Source organism: Leptopilina heterotoma, unplaced genomic scaffold, assembly GCF_015476425.1.
Source record: "Leptopilina heterotoma isolate Lh14 unplaced genomic scaffold, ASM1547642v1 Lhet_108, whole genome shotgun sequence".
NCBI classification, from domain to species: domain Eukaryota; kingdom Metazoa; phylum Arthropoda; class Insecta; order Hymenoptera; family Figitidae; genus Leptopilina; species Leptopilina heterotoma.
In genome coordinates, this window is record NW_025110825.1 from 692,538 (window position 1) to 716,291 (window position 23,754).

Sequence of the window (23,754 nt, forward strand, 5' to 3'; positions counted from 1 at the left end):
TAAATTATTCTAATTCTGACATATCAGTAGTAAATGTCAGTATTAATCAGACATAACAATTTGCATTCTGTTTTAGTCAGAAATCAGTAATAAAATCAATTTTAGTAATTACCTTCCATTTTTTTATTACTTTCTTTTGAATATCAGTAGTAAAAGTCAGTTTTAGTCAGACATTACAATTTCGAATCTATTTCAGATAAAAATTAGAAAATATGGTAAATTTACTTCAGTTTCAATTAAACTAAATATTTTTCTAGTATTTTCGTTCGAATATCAGTAGCACAAGTCAATTTTAGTCAGACATTTCAAAAAAGATTTTGTTTTAAGTAAAAATCATCAGATAAAGTTACTTTAATTCAGATTCAATTTGTCTAAACATTTTTTTATTTTTTTCCTTCGAATATCAGTAGTAGAAGTCAGGATTAGTCAGACATTACAATTTTCAATATGTTTTATGTAGAAATCACTAGTTAAAGACAATGTAAATCAGTTACAATTTGTTTAAACTCTTTTTTTTATTATTTTCGTTCAAAAATCAGTAGTACGAGTCAGTTTCAAGCAGACATACGAATTTTGAATCTATTTTAGATGGAAATCAGTAAATTAAGTTTATCTAAGTCAGTTTATGTTTAAAACTTTAAACAATTATTTTTTAAAATTATTTTCTTTCGAATATCAGTAGTAGAATTCAATTTTAGTCAGACATGACAATTATGATTCGATTTTAGGTAGAAATCAGTAAATTAAGTCAATTTGAGTCAGTTTTAGTTTAACTAAATATTTTTATTTTCTTTCGATTATCAGTAGTAGAAGTCAGTTATAGTCAGACTAGACAATTTGTAAACTATTTTAGTGAGAAATCAGTAGTTAAAATCAATTAAAATCAATTTTAGTCAGAAAAAACTTTTTAAAATTATTCTCATACAGACATCAGTAGTAAAAGTCAGTATTAGTCAGACATGATTTTTTTTTGTTTTTAGTCAGAAATCAGTAGTTAAAGTCAATTTCAAGAATAAAAGAAAACTTATGTTTATTTTTTGTCCGAATATCAGTAGTAGAACTCAGTTTTAGTCAGACGTACTAATTTTTTAACTATTTAAATTGGAAATCAGTAGTTAACGTCAATTAAAGTCAGTTTTCAAATTTATTTTTCTTTGAATGACAGTTGTAAAAGTCAGTTTTCATCAGACATGACAATTTTCGAACTGTTTTATATAGAAATCAGTAGATAAAGTCAATTTAAGTCAGTTTTAATTTATCTAAGCATTTTTTATCATTTTCGTTCGAATATCAGTAGTAGAAGTCAATTTTAGTCAGACAAAACAATTACGATTCTGTTTTAGTTAGAATCCAGTAGTTATAGTCAATTTTAGTAATTACATAACATTTTTTATTACTTTAGTTCGAATATCAGTAGTAGAAGTAAATTTTAATCAGACAAAAGCTATGATTCTGTTTATGTAGAAATCAGTGAATAAAATCAATTTTAATCAGATGTTCAGTCATTCAAAACTTTTTTAAGGGGTTACCCCCACTTGTAGCGCAAAAAAATAAGCCTTTTTTATGAATTTTTTTAAAGAAAACTACAAAACCTTTTTAATCTATAACTATATCATCTTAAAGAACACATATTGAAGATCTTTTAGTAATTTTTTTGTTAAAAAATATTACATAGTTAAGTGTCAAACTGCCGTCAACGAAATAATATTTTTATTTATACGGTTTGCGGTGACCAACATTGCGGCGAAGTGAATCATCGGAATCAAAAAATGTGGATAAATTTAGTCAAATATGAGTATAAACTAGTCTTTAATCGAAGGATTTAAAAAAATATTTATTTTTCACAAAATGGCTGACAGTCTAAGTTAAAAGTTCGATTTTAACGAAAAAAAACGTCCGTTTTTTGGCTATAAAACGGACATTTTTTTTCGAAAAAGAAAATCGAACGATTAAAGACTACATTTTTATGTATTAAATAAGCCTGCAAAATTTTAAGAAGATCGGTTTATTAGTGTTTGAGTAATCTTGGTCACCGACTTTAGAAATGCCATTTCGAGAAAAACGCGTTTAAAGTTTCAATTTCAGTTTCCACGAAGAAAATAATTTTTTTGTAAAGTTACATAGAATCAACTCCGGTAAGTGGGAGTACGTAATAGTTTGGTTTCCAGAAGTAGGCTGAAAAGTCATGGTGGTAATTAAAAAAAAGATATTCATTTTATCGATGCATATATGTATATACAAATCAGTATATATCAGTCTCTTTCGTCTCTTTCAAAGCTCATATCTCAGTCAATTTTGTTGGAATTGACTTGAAATTTTCAGGACATACTTTCAGTTACTTATGCTTCAAAAAAATGCAATAAAAGAAAAATCGATTTTTTCAAAGTTGCAAGTGGGGGTAACCCCTTAAATTATTCCCATTAGGATAGTAGTGGTAGAAGTCAGTTTTAGTCAGACAATTATTTGAAATCAGTTTTGAATTAGAATTTCCAGAACAATTCTTTGTGTAAATTCTTAAAGAAAAGTGATAATCTATAGTCGAAATTTGGTCGAAATTTTGAAGGTCAATCGTAGGTCAAGTATCAACACTTGACCTACAATTGACCTTCAAAATTTCGACCACAGTTTCCAAGTACAACAATCTGACTGCACATTTCAAGTGAATACAGTGGCAAATCGTTGTTTCAAAACGTCCATCTATAGTCGCTCAATCTCTTATCATTTTTCCACCCCATCCCTTGTCTTTCCTCTCAACCTCCTGAAAGATTCCCATTCCATCGTCTAATTTTCCTTTCTCCCTCCCCTTGCTCCTCTCTCTCCCTCTGCCCCCTTCCTCCCCCCCTCTCTCACCCGTCTCGCCGTCTCTCTGTTAAAAGGGGGATTGTGGGTGGCTATCCGGGGGAATCAATAACCGACAAGGGTGTATGGGTAGTGGGGATCGACGCAGAATTCTTCGGAGGGGTTTTAACCACGCCTACGGCACGCGACCAGTACCCCGCGACATTTCCCTTTAAACGTAATGCCACCCCGCCGGCACTACCACTCCTCACGCTATGTCGCCGCACCCCAAGAACCTCAAATACCCTCCAACACTACTATCACCATACTTTTGAGATGATGTCCCGTCCCGTATCGTTTTACTGGACCATTTCAACTAGACTCTTCAATTTTTTTTTATCCCGATCTGAGGAAATATTTTATCTACCTTTTATTATTTGCTGTATTCATTTTTTTTGGTATTTTTTTTATTTTAGGTTAAGAATTTATTAGTGAAAGCTAATTTTCTTGGAGGGGAATTGATAATTTTTGGTGATTTAGACCTAAAATTTTTAAATTTAATAAATTTTTGGTAGATTTGTATTTTTGACTTTTTTCAATTTTTTTTCTTCGAATATCAGTAGTAGAAGTTTATTTTAGTCAGACATGATAGGTTTAAATCTGTTTTACTTAGAAATCAGTAGGACGAGTCAGTTTTAGTCAGACATTACAATTATTAATCTGTATTAGACATAAATCAGTAAATTAAGTCAGTTTAAGTCAGTTTCAGTGTAACTTAACATATTTTTATTCTTTTTGTTCAAATATTAGTAGTAGAAGTTAGTTTTAGTCAGACATAATAATTTTCATTATGTTTTAGTTAGAAATCAGTAGTTAAAATCAATTAAAATCATTATTAGTCAGACAAGACTTTTTAAAAAAAAATTTAAACATATATCAGTAGTAAAAAACTGTATTAGTCAGACATCAAATTTTATTTCAGTTTTATTCAGTTTTTTTAGTTTTATTTTTTTTTAAATTTTTATTTTAGTTTGTAGTCAGTAGTTAAAATCAGTTTTTATTTGCATAAAATTAGTAGTAGAAACCAGTTTTTAGTCAGATATTGTAATTTCCATTTTTTTTTTAAATAAGTAGTTAAAAGCAATGAAAACCAGTTTTGATCAGTCAAAGCTTTTTAAAATTAATTTCATTGTGATACTAGTAGTAAATGTCAGTTTTAGTCAGACATGACAATTTTGTATCTTTTTTATTTAGAAATCAGTAGTTAAAGTCAATAAAAGTCATTTTTAGTCATTAAATATTTCTGGAAATTATTTTTATTCGAATATTACTGGTGAAAGTAAATTTTAGATAAACATGACAATGACAAAATCGAAAAAAACATTTTAATATTATTTTTATTCAAATTTCAGTAGTATGAGTCAATATTAGTCAGACAGTTTAATTTTTAAACTGATTTAGTCAGAAATCAGTAGTAAAGGTCAATTGGAATCAGTTATTGTCGATCAATAATTTTTTTATTATATTTTATCATAGATGACAGTAGTAGAAGTCACTTTTAGTCAGACAAAAAAATTAAAAATCAGTTTTATTTAGAAATCAGTGGTAAAGGTAAATTAAAATCAGTTTTAGTTATATTAGTGAAGATTTCTGAAAATTATGTTTATTCGGATATTAGTAGTACGAGTCAGTTTTAGTCAGACATAATAATTTTTAATCTGTTTTCCTAAAAATCAGTAGTTTAAAGCAAATGAAAATCAGTTTAAACAAATAAAAAATTTCATGGCATTTTTCATTTAAAAATTAGTAGGTTTAAAAATAAGTTTCAGGCATTTAAAACTTTCTAAAATTATTTTCATTCAAACATTAATAGTACGAGTCAATTTTAGTCAGACGTGATTAATTTCGAAACTATTTTAGTCATGAATCAGTAGTTAGGTTCAATTATAAACAGTATTAGTTGATCGACAGAAATTTTTAATTATTTGAAATTTTAATACAAATATCAGTAGTAGAAGTCAGTTTTAATCAGACATGTAATTTATCAATCTGTTTTATTTAGAAGTTAGTAGTTAATGTCAAATCTTCTTACTTAAAACGGTTTTTATTGTTACGAATATCAGTAGTAGAAGTCAGTTTTAGTCAGACATAATAATTCTCTATTTGTTCTACTTAGAAATCAGTAGTTAGAGTCAAAAGTACAGTTTAAGTGATTCAAAACTCGTTTAAATGATTTTCTTCTAGATATCAGTAGTAGAAGTAAATTTTAGTCAGACAACAATTTAAAAACTTTTTTAATTAGAAATCAATAATTACAGTCAATACAAGTCGTTTTTATTCATTCAAAACTTTTTAAAATTATTTTTATCACAATATATCAGTATAGTGGAGGTCAATTTAAGTCATGATTATTTTTTATTCGTTTGAACCAGAAATGAGTAGTTAAAGTTAAAGTCATCATTCAAAACACGTTTCTTTTATTATAATTAAATTCTTTTACTGAAAAAATTTTAATTTGCGATTTTTAGGTCAATATAACCTATAAACTATTCTTCATTTAATAAGTGAAAAATATTTAATTATTATAATTAATGAAATTAACAAATTATACCCGCTAGAAACAAAACGTAAAGTGTAGGTAATAAAAAAAGTATTTTTCTACAAAATGGTTATTGTTCAGACAGAAAATTTATAGCTTGTGAGAGAAGATTTTTTCTCTTTTTCCATTTATTTCCGCATTCTTTTCTTTTTTCTTCTTTTTATCATGTATAAAGTGAGGAAAAACGATTTAAAAAAAAAATCGTAAACATAAAGTCGTGAGACGCTTAAAAATGAAAGGTTTTCGCGAAAAAGAGAAGAAAATTTTATGTTAAAGGCGTATATATAGTGAGTGAGAATGGGTCATTAATGTTGGGATTGGATCTGATGGTGGGTCAAATGTTCAATGTAAAATGACCATAATAGGACTTAGTAAAGGTGTGGGACATGCGGTTTTACAGTATATATATATATATACGTAATATCGTGTTGTCGTCAAGTCAGTGGTTAAAGAGGCAATAGCCGGACGAACGAGGGAAAGGGTTGTGAGAGCATCAAGAAGAGGAAGGAAGGAAGGAAGAATCGATAGAAACATGGCACGCGCCAGTCATCCAGTGCGACTCTCTCTCTCTCTCTCTCTCTCTCTCTCTCGTTCTGGCTCACACTCGTTCGCTACAAACCACTTCTGCGTTGACAAGCCCAAACCACTTTAGACCCTCTCTTCATTCTCTCTCCTCGTTCCTCTTCAACAATCCTTAGGACGATAGCTCCTATGATTCAAATCCCACTTCGTCATTCAGATAATAGATCCTTTTTTTTCCTCGTTTAACACTGTTGATGCAAGCTTTCACAAATCCAGATAAGGTATCAGCACTTCTCAAACGATATCCCAAAGTTTCGAATTCAAATTTTTTTTTCTAATTCTCCGACACTATAGTCTAAATTTTAAGAGTTTCTAAAAGTAGTTCAAAGTAATTGAATCCTTCAAAAGAATTTTTGATTATTTATGAAAATAATTAAATGTTGCCTAGAATTTTATTAAAATTTTTGAAAATAATTGAATTTTAAAAAACAATTTAATTATTTATATATAAAGATAATTGAATAGAGGACAGTTTTAGTCATTAAAGGCTTATTTAAATTATTTTTGTTCTCATTTCAGTAGTAGAAGTCAGTTTTAATCAAAGATGACAATTTTCAATCTATTTTAGATAGAAATCAGTAATTGAGGCCTTGGATCCAATAACTCGCCCGACGCTCGGAGACACGCGCTAATGCCAGTCGGGTAGCAGTGAGTGGCCCAGTGGCGCTCACTGCTCACTGACTGGCAGTTGCGCGTTCCTCCGAGCGTCGGGCGAGTTATTGGATCCAAGGCCTCAATTTAAGTCAGCTTTAGTTTAACTAAGCATTTTTTAATTATTTATAATCTCATTTCAGTAGTAGAAGTCGGTTTTAGTCAGACATGACAATTTTGAATCTATTTTTGATAGAAATAAGTAAATTAAGTCAAATAAGTCAGTTTCAGTAAAACTTAACTTTTTTTTATTATTTTCTTTCCAATATCAGTAGTAGAAGTCAGTTATAGTCAGACTAGACAATTTGTAAACTATTTTAGTGAGAAATCAGTAGTTAAAGACAATTTAAGTCAGTTACAGTGTATCTAAACATTTTTTTATTCTTTTTGTTCGAAATTCAGTAGTACGAGTCAGTTTTAATCAGACATATTAATAATGAATCTATTTTGGACAAAAATCAGTAAATTTGGTCAATTTAAATCAATTTCAGTCAAACTTAACATTTTTTTTTACTATTTTCGCTCTAATATCAGTAGTAGAAGTCAGTTATAATCAGACATGAAAATTTTCAATCGTTTTTAATGGGAAATCAGTAGTTAAAATCAATTAAAATCAGGTTCAGTCAGACAAGACTGTTTACATTTATTTTTAAACATACATCAGTAGTAAAAGTCAGTATTAGTCAGACATGGTAAATTTAAATTGTTTTTTCGTCAGGAATCAGTAGTTAAAGTAAATTTCAGTAACAAATAAAAACTTATTTCTATTATTTTCGTTCGAATACCAGTAGTAGAAGACAGTTTTAGTCAGACTAGACAATTTATATTTTGTAAACTATTTTAGTGAGAAATCAGTAGTTGAAGACAATTTAAGTCAGTTTAAATTTGTCTAAACATTTTTTAATTACTTTCGTTCGAATAGCAGTAGTAGAAGTCCGTTGTAGTCAGACATGGTAATTTTCATTGTGTTTTAGTTCGAAATTAATTCTAAAAATAATTCAAATAGGATGAATAGATAATAATTACAATTATTATAATTATAATATTAAATATAATATTGTATTTTATTATAATTTATATGTACATATTTTGACGATATTATATATATAATTATCATATTAATTTTCATAAAATCTTTTGAGGAGACATTGTTACGCTTTAAGAATATACATTTACGGTACGCTTGTTGCGCGCAGCTTAACACAATATTCGCGGTAACGAACTAAAGGTCTTACCATTAGGAAATTCAATTTATCGGTTCATAGCCGCTGCTACAGACATTTTATTTAACTGACAGACCGGAAACCGCATTCGATTCATTTTCCACTTCATTTTTCTTCAGCAATTTTTTTTTTATTTTTTGAACTTTTCATAAAAAAAATTTTCCATATATTATAAGTATTTTTGTAAATACATCACATTACTGAGAATTAAATTATTACAATTATTAATAATATCAAAAAAATTATCATTAATATTAATAGCTAAATATTAATAATATTAATAATCCACTAACTAAATAAAAAATAAACAAATACAATTTTTATTGTTTAGTTCCTGTATTTTTTGCCCCCCCCCCCCCCGACGAAAATTTTGAGAATCTTTGATGAATGGACTTTTGATTGCATGAGAGAAAATTTTCTCATTAAACAAGTGAAGAATGGGCTGCATTAGATAATCATCAGTCTTGAGTAAATTGTACGGAATCCCTTCTGAGTTCAGAAGTTTCGCTACAATATTAGACTAAACTTTGTCGATTTACCTCGACAACCCAAAAGTCCTTGATTCAACATTAATGTCTTCTCTATATGCTCAATTTTCTACAATTTTCTATATAGTCACTATCAATTATTATTATTATTATTATTATTTCTTCCTCCTTCCAGTTGTATTCAAAGTTTAAACTAAAATTACAAACTTCCATTCATCACAAATTATTAATTTTAACATGAAATACACAGATATTAATATATTAATATAAAATAAATACTATTCTATAATTATTCCTTCTATAAATCGAAAAGCGATGTTTTTTTACTTTACATTTTGAAATTTTTTTCAGTATTAACTTTTATCTTCTTTACAATTTTTCAATTTCGAGATAACATTAAAAATTAAAAAATATACTATTTAAAAAATATTAATTTAATAAAATTTTTATAAATAGGGTTGATGTACCAGTTGGCAGACATAATATTTTTTATAATTTAAAAAAGATGGGGATTACTAATTAGTAATTACATATGTAGTATTTTTTCCCAAAGAATGTGACACAATTTTCATTAAATTTTAATTCTGGACTCAGTAGTAGAAGTCAGTTTTAATTAGACATGACAATTTTTAATCTGTTTTAGTTGGAAATCCGTAGCTTAAATCAAGTTTAGTTACAAAAAAAATTTTCTATTACTTTCGTTTGAATATCAGTAGTTAAAGTCAATTTTAGTCAGACTTTACAATTATGATTCTGTTTCAGGTGGAAATGAGTAGATAAAGTCAATTTAAGTCAGCTTTTGTTTAACTGAACATGTCTTTATTATTTTTGTTCCAATATCAGTAGTAGATGTCGCTTTTAGTAAGACATGGTAATTTTGAATTTATTTTAGATAGAAATAAGTCAATTTAAGTCAGTTTCAGGTTAATTAAAGATTTTCTTCATCCTTTCCTCTAAATAATAGTAGTAGAAGTCCGTTTTATTCAGACATGTCAATTTTCAATCTGTTTAAGATTTTTTTTGGGTTTAGTCAGATATCAGTAGTTAAAAAAATTTCAGTAATTAAGAAAAACTTATTTTTATGATTTTCGTTCAAATATCAGTAGTAGAAGACAGTTTTAGTCAGACTAGACAATTTGTAAACTATTTTAGTGAAAAATTAGTAGTTAAAGACAATTTAAGTCAGTTTCAGTTTATCTAAACATTTTTTTATTCTTTTTGTTCGTAAATCAGTAGTACGAGTCAGTTTTAATCAGACATGACAATTATAAAGTTATTTAAGACAGAAATTGATAAATTTTGAATTTGTTTTAGGGAAAAATAAATAGTTGAGGTAAATGAAAATCAATTTTACTCAGTCAACCGAATTCTTAAATTGTTTAAATACAGAAATCAGTAGTCCGCGTCAATTTTAATCAGACACAAGAGTTTTCAATTCTTTTTTAGTCAGAAATCAATATTTATAGTCAATTGTAGTGAAGAAATAATTCTTTCTTATTTCTTTTGAATATCAGTACTAGAAGTCAGTTTTAGTCAGACATTACAATTTTAAGTCTGTTTCAGAAAAAAAACAGAAAATTAGAAAAAATTTAAGTCAGTTTCAGTTAAAATAAACATTTTTTTTAAATTTTCATTCGAATATCAGTAGTAAAAGTCAGTTTTCGTCAGACATAATAATTTTCAATATTTTTACTTAAATTCAGTAGTTAAATTAATTAAAATCATTTTAAAGAAGAAAAAACGTTTTTAAATTATTCTAATTTAGACATCAGTAGTAGAAGTTAGTTTTAGTCAGACATGACAATTTTCAATCTGTTTTAGTCAGAAATCAGTAGTAAAATCAATTTTATTAATTACCTAAGATTTTTTTTATTATTTTCTTTGGAATTTGAAAATTTTTAGTAGAAGTCACTTTTAGTCAGACATAACAATTATGATTTTGTTTTAGGTAGAAATAAGTGAATAAAATCAATTTAAATCGGTTTCAATTTGTTTAAACTATTTTTTATTATTTTCTTTCCAAAATCAGTAGTACGAGTCAGTTTTAATCAGACATGACAAATATAAATATATTTTAGACAAAAATAAGTAAATTAGGTTAATTTAAGTCATTTTCCGTTTAACTTAACATTTTTATACTATTTTCGTATGAATATTAGTAGTGAAAGTTACTTTTAGTCAGACATAATAATTTTTATTCTGTTTCAATTAGAAATCAGTAGTTAAAATCAATTAAAAATTTAAAATCAGTTTTCGTCAGACAAGACTTTTTAAATTTATTTATACATACATTAGTAGTAAAAGTCAGTATTAGTCAGACATGGTAAATTTTAATTGGTTTTTTGTCAGAAATCAGTAGTTAAATTAAATTTCAGTCACAAATAAAAACTTATTTCTATTATTTTCTGTTCGAATATCAGTAGTAGAAGTCAGTTTTAGTCAGACACGATAATTTTGTTTCAGCTTTATTAAAAAATCAGTAGTCAAAGTCAATAAAGGACAATTTCTGTCATTAAAGACTTATTTAAATTATCACCATAACTTTTTATATTTGAAAAAAGAAGAAAGTTATATTTTTCAAAAAAGATGGAAAGAAATTTAATAAAAAAAATTAATTTGTGTTCTTTTATTAACTCAACAAAAACCATTAGTCAAATTGTTATTAGAAATTTTTTTTTGAACTGTATATATACCTAAGAATTTAAAGGGAAAAAATAATGAATACATATATATAGGTTGTAGTCACAAATCAAACAGAAAACACATTTACCCGTTTTCTTGTTGTTTCTATGTAAATATTTGTTCGTGAAACATACGCTTGTTTCTCTCATTTTGAAGAATGTATTTTCTCGTGTATTTTTGCTTTTGCTGGGTCTGGTCTATTCACCCACACCCCCAGCATCCCCCTTCCCCTTTCGACTCCAATTTCCTTTTTTTTGCCCCCCTCTCTTGCCCCTGTTTCTCCGTCCCGCCCTGAAAATCTACCACCACAAAGTCCTTTCTCATCCCTCTGAACATATATATATATATATATATATATATATATATATATATATATATATATATAGATTTTCTATCTTCCTTCAACTCACTCAGCAATCAATTTCAAACTCCAGTGCAATACTCCTGTGAAATATGAGATAAACCAATTTAAAAAGAGCTCGGTCGTTCACCTTTTTCATATTTAATTTATACTTCTTTTTTTTCCATTTCCCTCGCACAGCGGTATTTTTGTTAATCTAAAAGTAAAATAAGTTGAGAGAGAGAGAGTTGATTTTCTAATTTTATTAGAAAGTGCGCTAATTTAATATATTGGATTGTAAAAATAAAATACGATTTTAATTTATATTTTTTCCTCTCTCTCCAATCCCCTTTTTTTCAAGAAGTCTATTCACCTTTAAGATGAAAAATTTTATATATTAAAACGTGAAATATAAAATTTTCATGCTGTGAAAAATATGATTTTTTAAGTTTGTTTTCAAAGTAACTTACATTTTTTTGTTGAAATATTGACTTAATTTTAGATTATAAAACTGATCGGTGTTGGTGAAACTGGCCCTAAATTATTAAATTAAATTTAATTACTAATTGCTATTATTAATATAATATTAATTAGTAATTAAATTAAGTATTTAAATTGAATTTATTAATTTAGGGACAGTTTCACCAACACCGATTACATGTTAATACTAAAAAATATACTAAAAATAAATAAATAAATACTATTATATTAAATACTAAAAATTGGATACGAATTAATATTATTAATATACTATTAATTAATAGTAAATGGGAAATAATAGAAAAAATAGTAATTGGCAATTTGTACATATTTAAAAGGTCTGTCATATTAAATTTCTTTTTTTCACTATAAGTAAAATATTATCTAATGTATTTTTTTAGTGTTATTTCTTTTGTAACGTACTTTTTGTATATATTATGTGTATTTTTTTCTCACTTTAGCTATGAATGTTGACTGTAATATTCCTTCTTCATTTTACTAAAAGCAACGTGTCTCCTTTGAATGATCCATTTGCAGTCTCCTCTCCCCTCTTGCCCTATGACTTTTTCTGTTTTCCTTTATCTACAAATCTTCATATGAGTATACACTAAAACATATCAAAAGTTCAATTGTACTCTGTTTCGTATATTTCTCCTTTCATAAAATAGGAAAAAGAAAATTTGAAATTGAAAATAGAACTAATAATTTTTTCGCAGACAATGATATTACACTTTATTTCTTTATTTTTTTCAACGAATTCCAAATATCGAGAAAAATTTATATTAGTTATAATTAAAAAAAAAAATAATTTAGTGATAAAATAAAAATTTTTTAAAATTAGTACCTAAAATCAGTAAAACAAATCAGTTTTAATTAGACCTGACAATTTTCAATTTATTTAGACAGAAATCAGTAAATTAAGTGAATTTAAGTCAGTTTCCGGTTAACTACAGATTTTCTTCTTACTTTCGTTTAAATAACAGTAGTAGAAGTCCGTTTTAGTCAGACACGACAGTTTTAGCCGTTAAAGACATATTTAAATTATTTTTATCTTCATTTCAGTAGAAGAAGTCAGTTTTAATCAGACATGACAATTTTCAATCTGTTTTAGTTGGAAATCAGTAGTTAAATTGAAGTTTAGATAGAAATACCTTTTTTCTTTTCTTTTCGTTCAAATATCAGTAGTAGAAAGCAGTTTTAGTCAGACACGATAATTTTGTATGCACTTTTAATCATTAAAGACTTATCAAAATTTTTTGTATTCGCATTTCAGTAGAAAATGGCAGTTTTAGTCTGACATGGAAATTTTTCTAAGTAAAATAGATTCAAAATTAGCTTGTCTGTCTTAAAATGACTTTTAGTTCTGTTACTCGAATGAAATTATTTAAAAAAATGTAATGTAAATGTGACTGACTTAAATTGATTTTAACTACTGATTTCTAATTTTAAAAAAATATGAATTATTATGTCTGACTAAAACTGACATTTACTACTGATATTCGAACGAAAGTAGTTAAAAAAATGTTTAGTTAAACTGAAACTGACTTAAATTGACTTAATTCATTGATTTATGCCTAAAATAGATTCATAATTGTCATATGTCTGAGTAAAACTGACTCGTACTACTGATTTTGAAACAAAAAGAATAAAAAATGTTTAGATAAACTGAAACTGACTTGAATTGGCTCTAACCACTGATTTCTCACTAATATTGTTTGTAAATTGTCTAGACTGACTAAAACTGACTTCTACTAATGATATTTAAACAAAACAATAGAAAAAAGTTTTTATTTGTTACTGAAATTGACTTTAACTACTGATTTTTGACGAAAAACGAATTAAAATTTGTTATGTCTGTCTAATACTGACTTTTACTACTGATGTATGTGATTAAAAAATTATTAAATGTCTTGTCTGACTAAACCCGATTTTTTTTTATTTTAACTACTGATTTCTAATTAAAACATAATAAAATTTATTATGTCTGACTAAAATTGATTCGTACTACTAATATTCAATCGAAAATAGTATCAAAAATATTTAGTTAAACTGAAACTGACTTAATTTACTGATTTCTGTCTAAAATAGTTTCATAATTGTCATGTCTGACTAAAACTGACTTCTACTACTGATATTTGAACGAAAATAATAAAGATACGTTTTTATTAATTACTGCAATTGATTTTAACTAAATTTCTGACTAAAACAAAAAATTCTTGACTGACTAATACAGGTTTTTACTACTGATATCTGTATTAAAAAAATTTAAAGTCTTGTCTGACTAAAACTGATTTTAATAGATTTTAAATACTGATTTCTAACTAAAACATAATGAAAATTGCAATGACTGACTAAAACTGACTTGTCCTACTGATATTTAACGAAAATAATAAAAAAAAGTTTTTTCTAATAAACTTGATTTTAACTACTGATTTCTGAACTAAAACTGATTGAAAATTGTTATGTCTGACTAAGATTGTCTTCAACTAGTGATATTTGTACGAAAATAACAAAAAAAATCTTATATCTAAACTGCATTGTAACTGCTGATTTCTAACTTTAAAAGATTGACAATTGTAATGTCTGACTGAAAGCGACTTCTACTACTGATATTTGAACAAAAATAATAGAAAAAAGTTTTTTCCAACTGAATTTTAGTTTAACTACTGATAAATATCTAATAACTATTGATGACTGATAACTACTTATTTCTGATGAAAACAAAAAAATTTTCATGGCTGACTAATACAGGTTTTTACTACTGATATATGTATTAAAAAATTCACCTTGTCTGACTAAAACTGTTTTTAATTAATTTTAACTACTGATTTCAATCCAAAAACATATTTAAAATTGTAATGTCTGACTGAAACTGACTTGTACTACTGATATTTGAACGAAAATAATTTTAAAAAATTACGACTGACTAATACCGATTTCAACTGACTTAAACTACTCATCTCCAACTAAAAACAGTTACAAAATCACTATGTCTGACGAAAACTGACATCTACTACTTGATATAATACATTTTCCTTCAATATAAACTTACCCTTAAAAATAAAAAAAAATCAGAAAAAACATAAAGGCTGATTTAAAAGAAAGAGGAAACGTAAAAAAAAGTTTATTTACGGTTTATAAGAGGGGGGTTGGCAAAATTTTTCAAGAAATAACCTGTCAGCCTCTGGAAAGATGGGTAACAAAAACATGAAAAATAGTTCGTTTCGCGAAGAAAGTCGACGAACTGTGTATATATATATATATATATATGTATATAGGTATAAGAAAACGAGAAATAAAACAGCAACTTTCCCCCCTACCCCCTTTCTAAGACCCTCTCAAGAATCCCTTTCCACTTTCTTACCCTCTCTCTCCCCCCGACCCCCCTTTGTCCCCCTCTACCCTGTTCTTTCGTCTGCAGCCTCATTTTAAAGTTTCAAAGGAAAAAGTGGAAATACTTTAACTCGAAATGAAATTTCGAAAGAAAGCAACGAACGAAAGAAGAAAGAAGGAAGTCGACTAAAAGTTTTGCCTCACCACCACCACCACCAACCCCCCTCACTCTCCTACCTTTTACCTCATCCCCTTACCTTTTTTCATTGAAAATTCGCGATATGAGCTCGACAACGAAAATTAGAACACGTCTGAGCGTTTCACTATATGTAAAAACGGAACACCGAGTAATCTCTTCTTTTTCAATAAAATATTCTTTTCCTAACTTAATATGAAGATTTGGCAAGAAAATGAAAGAATCACAAAAAATATTAATTCCTTCGTTTCGAGGAAATTTTTTATTTTTTTTATTTTTTATTTTTATTTTTATTGTCTTTACTGTCTTTATTATTTTTATAGCTAAAATAATGGACGCGTGTGGTTTCTTTTTGTATGGTACATAAACATACATAAAAATATTTTTCATTTTCATATTAAATTATATTTTTTGAAAATAAAAGTAAAAATTATTATAAGCAAAAAAAGGTTAAATGCATACATATGAGAAATAATGAAAAAAAACAAAAGTATACACAAAAGTCTAAATTCTAAAATAATAATTTTACTTATGTAGTTTAAAATTAATTAAATTTTCAAAGAGTTGCGTTTACAATTTTCATAAATAGATGAATATTGAAATTTTATAAAATTTCAGTTTTCAATGAATTTCATTAAAAATTTTAAAGATTACTTAAGTTTTTCAAAATTTTAATTGAATTTTGAAAAATTATATATGACTGCATAAATTCAATTATTTTTAAAAGTTAGCAAATTCTTTTCCAAAATTCAATTATTTAAAAAAATTTTAATAAAATTCTTGGCAAAATTAAATTTTTTAAAAATTTTTAATTGAAATTTATGGCAAAATATCAATTATTTTCAAAAATTTTCCTCAAATTCATATTAATTCCATTATTTATAAATATTTACAAAATTTTTTATGAGAATTCAATTTTAAGAAATAGGTATTTAATTATTCAATAAATTATTTATTTTTGCATTTAAGTAATTGAATTCTTGTAGAATTTCCTAATAAAAATTGATTTGAAAATGAATTTCAGTTCAAATTTAAGATTTGAATATTTATTATTCAAATTATTTAAATATTTAAATAATATTTGAATATTAAAAGCATTATAGCATGGATTTCAAAAAATAATTGAATTTTGAAAAGGTTTCAAATTAAATTCTTTGAAAATCCTAATTTTTCATATACTTCCATGACCAACAATTCTGTAGAATTAATTATTTTGAAAAAGTTTAATTGAATTTTTTTTTTTTTGAAATTATTTGAAGTGTTTATTTTATAATACGTATTCAATTGAAGAATTTATGAATAATTGAAATTTTCTGAAATTTAATTGTAAACAAATTAATTTGAAAATTCTTAAAGAACTTTTTCAAAAATTATTAAAGATAATTGATTTAAAAAAGAATTTTATTTAAAAATTCTAGAAAATAAAAATTAAATTAAAATGATGGAAATAATTTTGAAAAAATTACAGTAAAAATGTTTCTATTATAGAAAATAATGATCTTATCACTCGGTTATCTTTAATTTCTTCATGTTTTATAATAAATATTCTTAAAAGTTGTTTTTTTTTGGAAAAGATTTGAATTTGAATGTTTTGAAAATCTTGATTCCTGTGGAAAAATGATAATGATTAAATATTTATTGATAAAAGAAGTTATTGATGTTTTCGAATAATTTTACAATCGTTTTTAACAAATACAAATTTTATAAATATTTTTTTCCAAAATAAATCTAAAATTTCTTAAACAATATTTGATTTATAATATTTCTTTAACTGAAAACTTGTATTTTGATTATTAATTGTAATTAAGAATCAGAAAATGTGCAAAATATTTTCTACTTTCTAATTTTAATTTTCCAACAATTTTTTAATTTTTTTTTAGAAAAAAGGAAAAAATAGCTGCATAATTTCGATTTGTCAAACAATTAAGTTTTTCATATTAAAAAAAGAATTTTTTTTGCAGGATTTACATTTTTTAATTACCTACAACGTTTGTTACAAAATACTAATTATTTTAGAAACAAAGAAATATTGAATGATAACATTAATTATATTTTTAGAATAATAAAAATATTTTTGAATTTTCTTTACTATCTTTATTATTTTTATTATTTTTTCTATTTTTTCTTTTATAAAATTATTGTAAATTTAATTCTTATTCGAAATGAAAAGGAATAATTTAATTTAAATTGAGTAAAAAACAATAAAGAAAAGTTTGAAATAAAAAGTAAGTGAGAATTAAATTAACAATCAGTTACTTTGTAACTAATTAAGATTAAAGATATAAAAGAGAAATGTGTTTACGAAGTGAACTCAACGAAAGTTGATGTCAAACTGAACAAAAATAAAATCACTTATAGTCCATATGTGATGTACACACTCTCGCCAACAACATGAATCGCAGAAATAAATCAATTATTAACACTATCCCTCAGGCTCATTATAATTTCTCCTTTACACCGATTTTCTCAACAGACAAACGATTAATTAACTATTCTTAAAGAAACTCTTATAATTATACATCATATTATACCTCATCATAGAAAAACACCTTCTATATTCTCAAACAACATTCGCAATTAAATTGATTTTCCAACTTGCGAAAATGGAATTTAAAAATTAATAATAGCTCCTTTATTTCATTTTCATAAACTTTCATTTATGAATTTATAATAATAATCATTCTTTTCTTACTAACATTTTTTTTTCCTTTTCTTATACTCAATATGAAGACGGCAAATTTTTCATTCACAATATTACAATATTCCGGTCTTTGGCGACCAAAATCACTTGTAAAACAATGGAAAATTTTATTCTACAATTTTTACAGTTTTTTAATTGTCTTTTTATTTGTTACACTTGACAGTTCATTGTTGGTTTATATAATATTAATACCGAGCGATGTGGAAACATTGATGAAAAATATTATGTTCTTTGTCACAGTGTTTGGATTGAATTTCAAAGTTATTTATGTTTTGTTACGTCGCAATGATATTATTCGATTTGATGATATGTTTTTGAGAAAATATTGTACGCCACGTGATAATCATGAAACAATGATACAGACGAAAATTGATGATTTCAATCGGTTTGTAATATCGAAAATTTGTTAACTTTTATTTTTAATTGTTATTTATTTTTCAATTTTGATTTTTCTTTTTAGAAAAATAATCAATTAGTTAATTTTATTAATTATCATTTGTTTTTATTTTTATTATTTTTATTAATTTTTTGTGTTGAAATTGAAATACCTATTTTGTCAAATATTTCTTTTCTTAAAATTTAATTTTGTTTTTTAATATGTCTTCTTTTTTCTTCTTTTTTTCAAAAATATTTCTTCTTTCTTTCTTTCTTTCTTTCTTCTCTCGTCTAAAACTTTTTTAGGATATTAAAATATTTTAAAAATATATTTGCCACTTATTAAATTTGATTAATTAAATATAAGTATATTAATTTTATAATTGATAGTTTTATATTGTCAAAATTAATTTTGTCATTTACACAAGCCCAGCTTTTTTTTTATTAATTTCATACGACTAACAGTAGTAAAAGTCATTTTTTGTCAGACATGACAATTTTTTTAATCTGTTTTTGTTTGAAATTAGTAGTTCAAATTTAGTTTAGTTAGAAAAAACTGTTTTCTATTATTTTCGTAAAATCTCAGTAGGACAAGCCAGTTTTAGTCAGACATAATAATTTTTATTATGTTTTAATTAGAAATCAGTAGTTAAAATCAATTAAAATCAGGATTAGTCAGACAAGACTTTTTTTAAATATTTTAATACATACATCAGTAGTAAAAGTCTGTATTAGTCAGACATTGCAAATTTTAAAAGGGTTTTTCGTCAGAAATCAGTAGTTAAAGTCAATTTCAGTAATTAATAAAGAAATTATTTTTATTATTTTCGTTCAAATATCAGTAGTAGAAGACAGTTTTAGTCAGACTAGATAATTTTCAAACTATTTTAGTAAAAAATCAGTAGTTAGAGACAATTTAGGTCAGTTTTAGTTTATCTAAACATTTTTTTTTATTATTTTTGTTTCAAAATCAGTAGTAGAAGTCAGTTTTAGTCAGACACGATAGTTTTCATTATATTTTAGTTAAAAATCAGTATTTAAAATCAGTGCTAGTCAGACAAGACTTTTTTTAAAAATTTTTAAATAGATATCAGTAGTAAAAACTTGTATTAGTCAGACATTAATTTTTTTTCTATTGTAGTTTGAAATCAGTTGTTATAATTAATTTCAGTAATTAATAATGAAAGTATTTTTATTATTTTCGTTCAAATATCAGTAGTAAAAGTCAGTTTTAGTCAGACACGATAATTTTAATTATGTTTTAGTTAGAAATCAGTAATTACAATCAGTTCTAGTCAGACAAGAATTTTTTTAAAAAATTTATTATAGATATTAGTAGTAAAAATCTGTATTAGTCAGACATGAATTTTTTTTTTAATTTAGTCTGAAATTAGTAGTTAAAATCAGTTTCAATAATTAATAAAGAAAGTAATTTTATTATTTTTGTTCAAATATTAGTAGTAGAAGACACTTTTAGTCAGACTAGATAATTTGTAAACTATTTTATAGGAAAATCAGTAGTTAAAGACAATTTAAGTCAGTTTCAGTTTAACTAAACATTTTTTATACTTTTTGTTCGAAAATAAGTAGTACCAGTCAGTTTTAGTCTAACATGACAATTATGAATTGATTTTAGTCAAAAATCAGTAAATTAAGTCAATTTAAGTTAGTTTCAGTTTAACTTAACCTTTTTTTACTATTTTCGTTCGAATATCAGTAGTAGAAGTCACTTTTAGTCAGACATAATAATTTTTATTCTGTTATAAACAAAATCAGTAGTTAAAAAGTTTTTTCAGTTAAAAAATACTTTTTTTTTTGTTATTTTCGTTCAAATATCAGTAGTAGAGGTCAGTTTTAGTCAGACACGATAATTTTGTGTCTTCTTTATTTAGAAATCAGTAGTTAAAGTCTATTTAGGTCAGTTTCAGTTACAGAACAATTTTTTTTATCAATTTCATGCGAGTAACAGTAGTAGAAGTCAGTTTTAGTCAGACATTGAAATTTTATTATGTTTTACTTAGAAATCAGTAGTTAAAAATCAATTAAAATCTAGTTTAGTCAGACAAGACTTTTTAAAATTATTTTAATACAGACATTAGTAGTGAAAGTCAGTATTAATCAGACATATTAATTTTTTATTTGTTACGGTCAGAAATCAGTAGTTATAATAAAATTTAGATAGAAAAAACTTTTTTCAATTTTTTTTTGGTTCAAAGATCAGTAGTAGAAGTCAGTTTTAGTCAAATAGAATAATTTTGTGTTTGATTTAATTAGAAATTAGTAGTTAAAGTCAATAGACGATAGTTTTATTCGTAAAAGACTTATTTAAATTATTTTAACTTAACCCCTATTTCACTATAGTTATAAAATTGCATACAGGGGAATAAAGTGGTTGCGCAGGCGCGTAGCGGCTGCACGAACACTTTATTCCCCTGTCTGCAATTTTATAACTATCTGACGTCATCTAACCTGTATTTAATTTTTAGACATTTATTAATATTAATATAATTTATTTATTTATTGTTAATTAATAGTAATTGAAAATTAACTAAAATATTTCCTTTACTTAGAAAAATCCAAGCTTCGATTTCTATTCGATTTTTTGATTTTATTTTCAGATTTATTTCTGTTCGTCTCTTTATTGTATGTTACATGTATTTTGTATTTAATTTCGTTATTTTGTTATTGGTATCGAAAGACCTTTATAATTCATTGCCAATGAAAATTTGGACACCTTACAATATTTATTCGAAATTCAATTTTTGGATGACTTATTTACATGAGTCATCGGTAATGATAATAATGATGCACGCACAGATTGCATTGGATGGTCTTGCCATTGGAATGATGCAACAAATTTGTGGTCAATTGGACATTATCAAGCACCGTTTATATCAAATTAATAAATTGAATATGGAAAAAGACGATATTGATTCGTCAAGTCAATTTCTTATTCTCAAGGAATGTATGAATCATCATTCTTACGTCTATTTGTAAGTGGAGAATTAATTGTTTACTGATAATTAATTGTTATTTAATTTTTTTAATTATTTAATTATTTCCGTTCGTAGCCGAAAGGCACTGTGTATGATAAATGAATAATAAATGATAATATCTTATTATTTCGTCAAATTAAAATTAAATTAATTATAATTGTTAAAAACTGGTAATTAATTATTGGTAGCTAATATTTACTGTATATAAATTAACAATTTGATATATTGATCTATAGTCGTAAATTAATATTTATAAGTGAAAAAAACAATCATTATTCTTAATTAATATTTTTTTTTAGTAATAACCATTTTAATATAATAATAATTATAATATGATATAATATAATTCCTTTTGGAGGAAGCTTTATTTAAATAATAACTATTTTTAAAAATAATTATTCTTAATTAATAATAGCTATTTTAAAAATTAATAATTATTACTTTTTAACGATAATAATTCTATTAAATAATAATGAGCTAATTAATTTCTCAGAATGGGTAAAAAATTGAATAATCTCCTCGGCTGGATGGTTATTCTCATTTTTTTAATAACAATTATTGCTCTATGTTCGGTTATTTATCAGATATCAACGGCCAGTATGAATTCGATGAAATTTTGGTCGTCCGTTGCATCTACCAATAGTCTTCTATTTGAAATATTTCTCTACTGTTGGTTTGGTCAAAAAATGATAGGAAAGGTGCTCAATTTTATTTCAACATTTAATTTGTCCCTTTTTGCAAAAAAAATTCCCTTTTTTTTGGTCTAAATTGCAAACATTATTGAAAGGAATTCAAAATTTTCAATATTAATTGCAATTCAAAATTCCATTATTACTTGAGGCAAATATTTGAAAAATACTTGAATAAAAAAATTCAAAAATTCTATATTTTCAGTAAATGCACTTTTAGTTCTTTGATTTGTGTGCTCAGAGTAAAAAATAATTTTCGAGTGTAAATGAAATTTATTTCTAGAGTGCAGAAATCGCAGATGTGGCCTATAAAATAAATTGGACAAGTTTATCGATAAAATCGAAAAAATTTTTAATTCTCATAATATTACGTGCTGCTAAGCCAATAGAATTAAGTGGTTTGTCAATTGTTACAATGTCACTGGAAACGTTTCTCAAGGTATGCAGTTTGACAATTTCGAATTAACGAAAATATGTTTGAAAATTATTTGTAATTTCAAAAAAAGAAAAAAATTTTTTTTTTATTGTTACAAGAGTCATTTATTTAAACTGAAAAAAATTTATTTGATTCAAATCAACGATTACTTCTCTACTTATTTATTTCTATTCACTATTTATTTATTTGTATCAATTAAATATTTATTTGTATCAATTAAATATTTATTTGTATCAACTATCAAATGAATTTTATTCATGTCAATTAAATGGTATTTGCTTCAAATTGAAATATTTTCGGTTCAAATAAAATTTATTCGATTTCAATTAAAATTACTAAATTGAAGTTAATATTAATTTAATGATAGATAAATTATTTGAATTATCAAATCATTTATTTGAATTAAATAAATTTTTCTTTTCAGCGTATTAATTTATTAATTGACTAAAAATAAATTAATTGAAAAGAAATTAAAGAAATGAATAATTATGAATCTTCACTATTGTTATTATTCTCAATTGTTTTCATTTTCAGATTTTAAAAGTGTCTTATTCAAGTTTCAATCTCATTCAAACCATGTGATTGTTTAGTTGAAAGAAAATTCAATTTTTTCCTTCAATTTTACAGTATTTATTTTTTTTTTCAAATTAATAATAGGAGGGAAAATTTTTTTTAATTAAAAAGAATATTTTTGAAATTAATTCAAGTGAATAAATAAATATTTATTTAATAAAACATTCTCAATATTTAAGATTCTTTTCTTCTTGCCCTAGTTATTATAAAATTGAAATTTTTAATTTTCTTATTTCCTTATTCTTGTAGTATTCTTTCTCAAAAAACCGTAATTTAAAATTTTCTATTTTTCTTTTTCTTTTGTTATTCTTTTTCGAAAATTTTCTTCTTCTCTTTTTTAATATTGTTTTTCAAACATTCTAATTTAAAATTTCCATTTTCTCTCTTTTTCTTTTAGTATTCTTTTTTAAAACTCTTAATTTAAAATTTTCTATTTTTCTTTTGTTATTCTTTTTTAAAAAAAATTTAATTTAAAATTTTCTTTTTCCCTCTTTTTTCAGTATTTTTTTTACAAAAATTTAAATTTTTAATTTTCTGTTTCCCTTTTTCTTTTAGTATTCTTTTTCAAGCATCTTAATAATAAATTTTCTATTCCTCTTTTTCTTTTGGTATTCTTTTTCAAAAAATTTTAA

General features: G+C 24.9%; 1 protein-coding gene across 1 annotated transcript; it reads left to right on the forward strand.

Annotated features, from left to right (window-relative positions):
- Positions 1-21,284: 21,284 nt before the first annotated feature.
- LOC122502694 (putative odorant receptor 92a) lies at positions 21,285-23,131 on the forward strand. The gene is made up of 4 exons (XM_043612862.1): positions 21,285-21,421; positions 22,009-22,122; positions 22,397-22,552; positions 23,084-23,131. Exons 1-4 carry the CDS (start codon positions 21,392-21,394, stop codon positions 23,129-23,131), a joined length of 348 nt encoding a protein of 115 aa, XP_043468797.1. The 5' UTR covers positions 21,285-21,391.
- Positions 23,132-23,754: the final 623 nt, after the last annotated feature.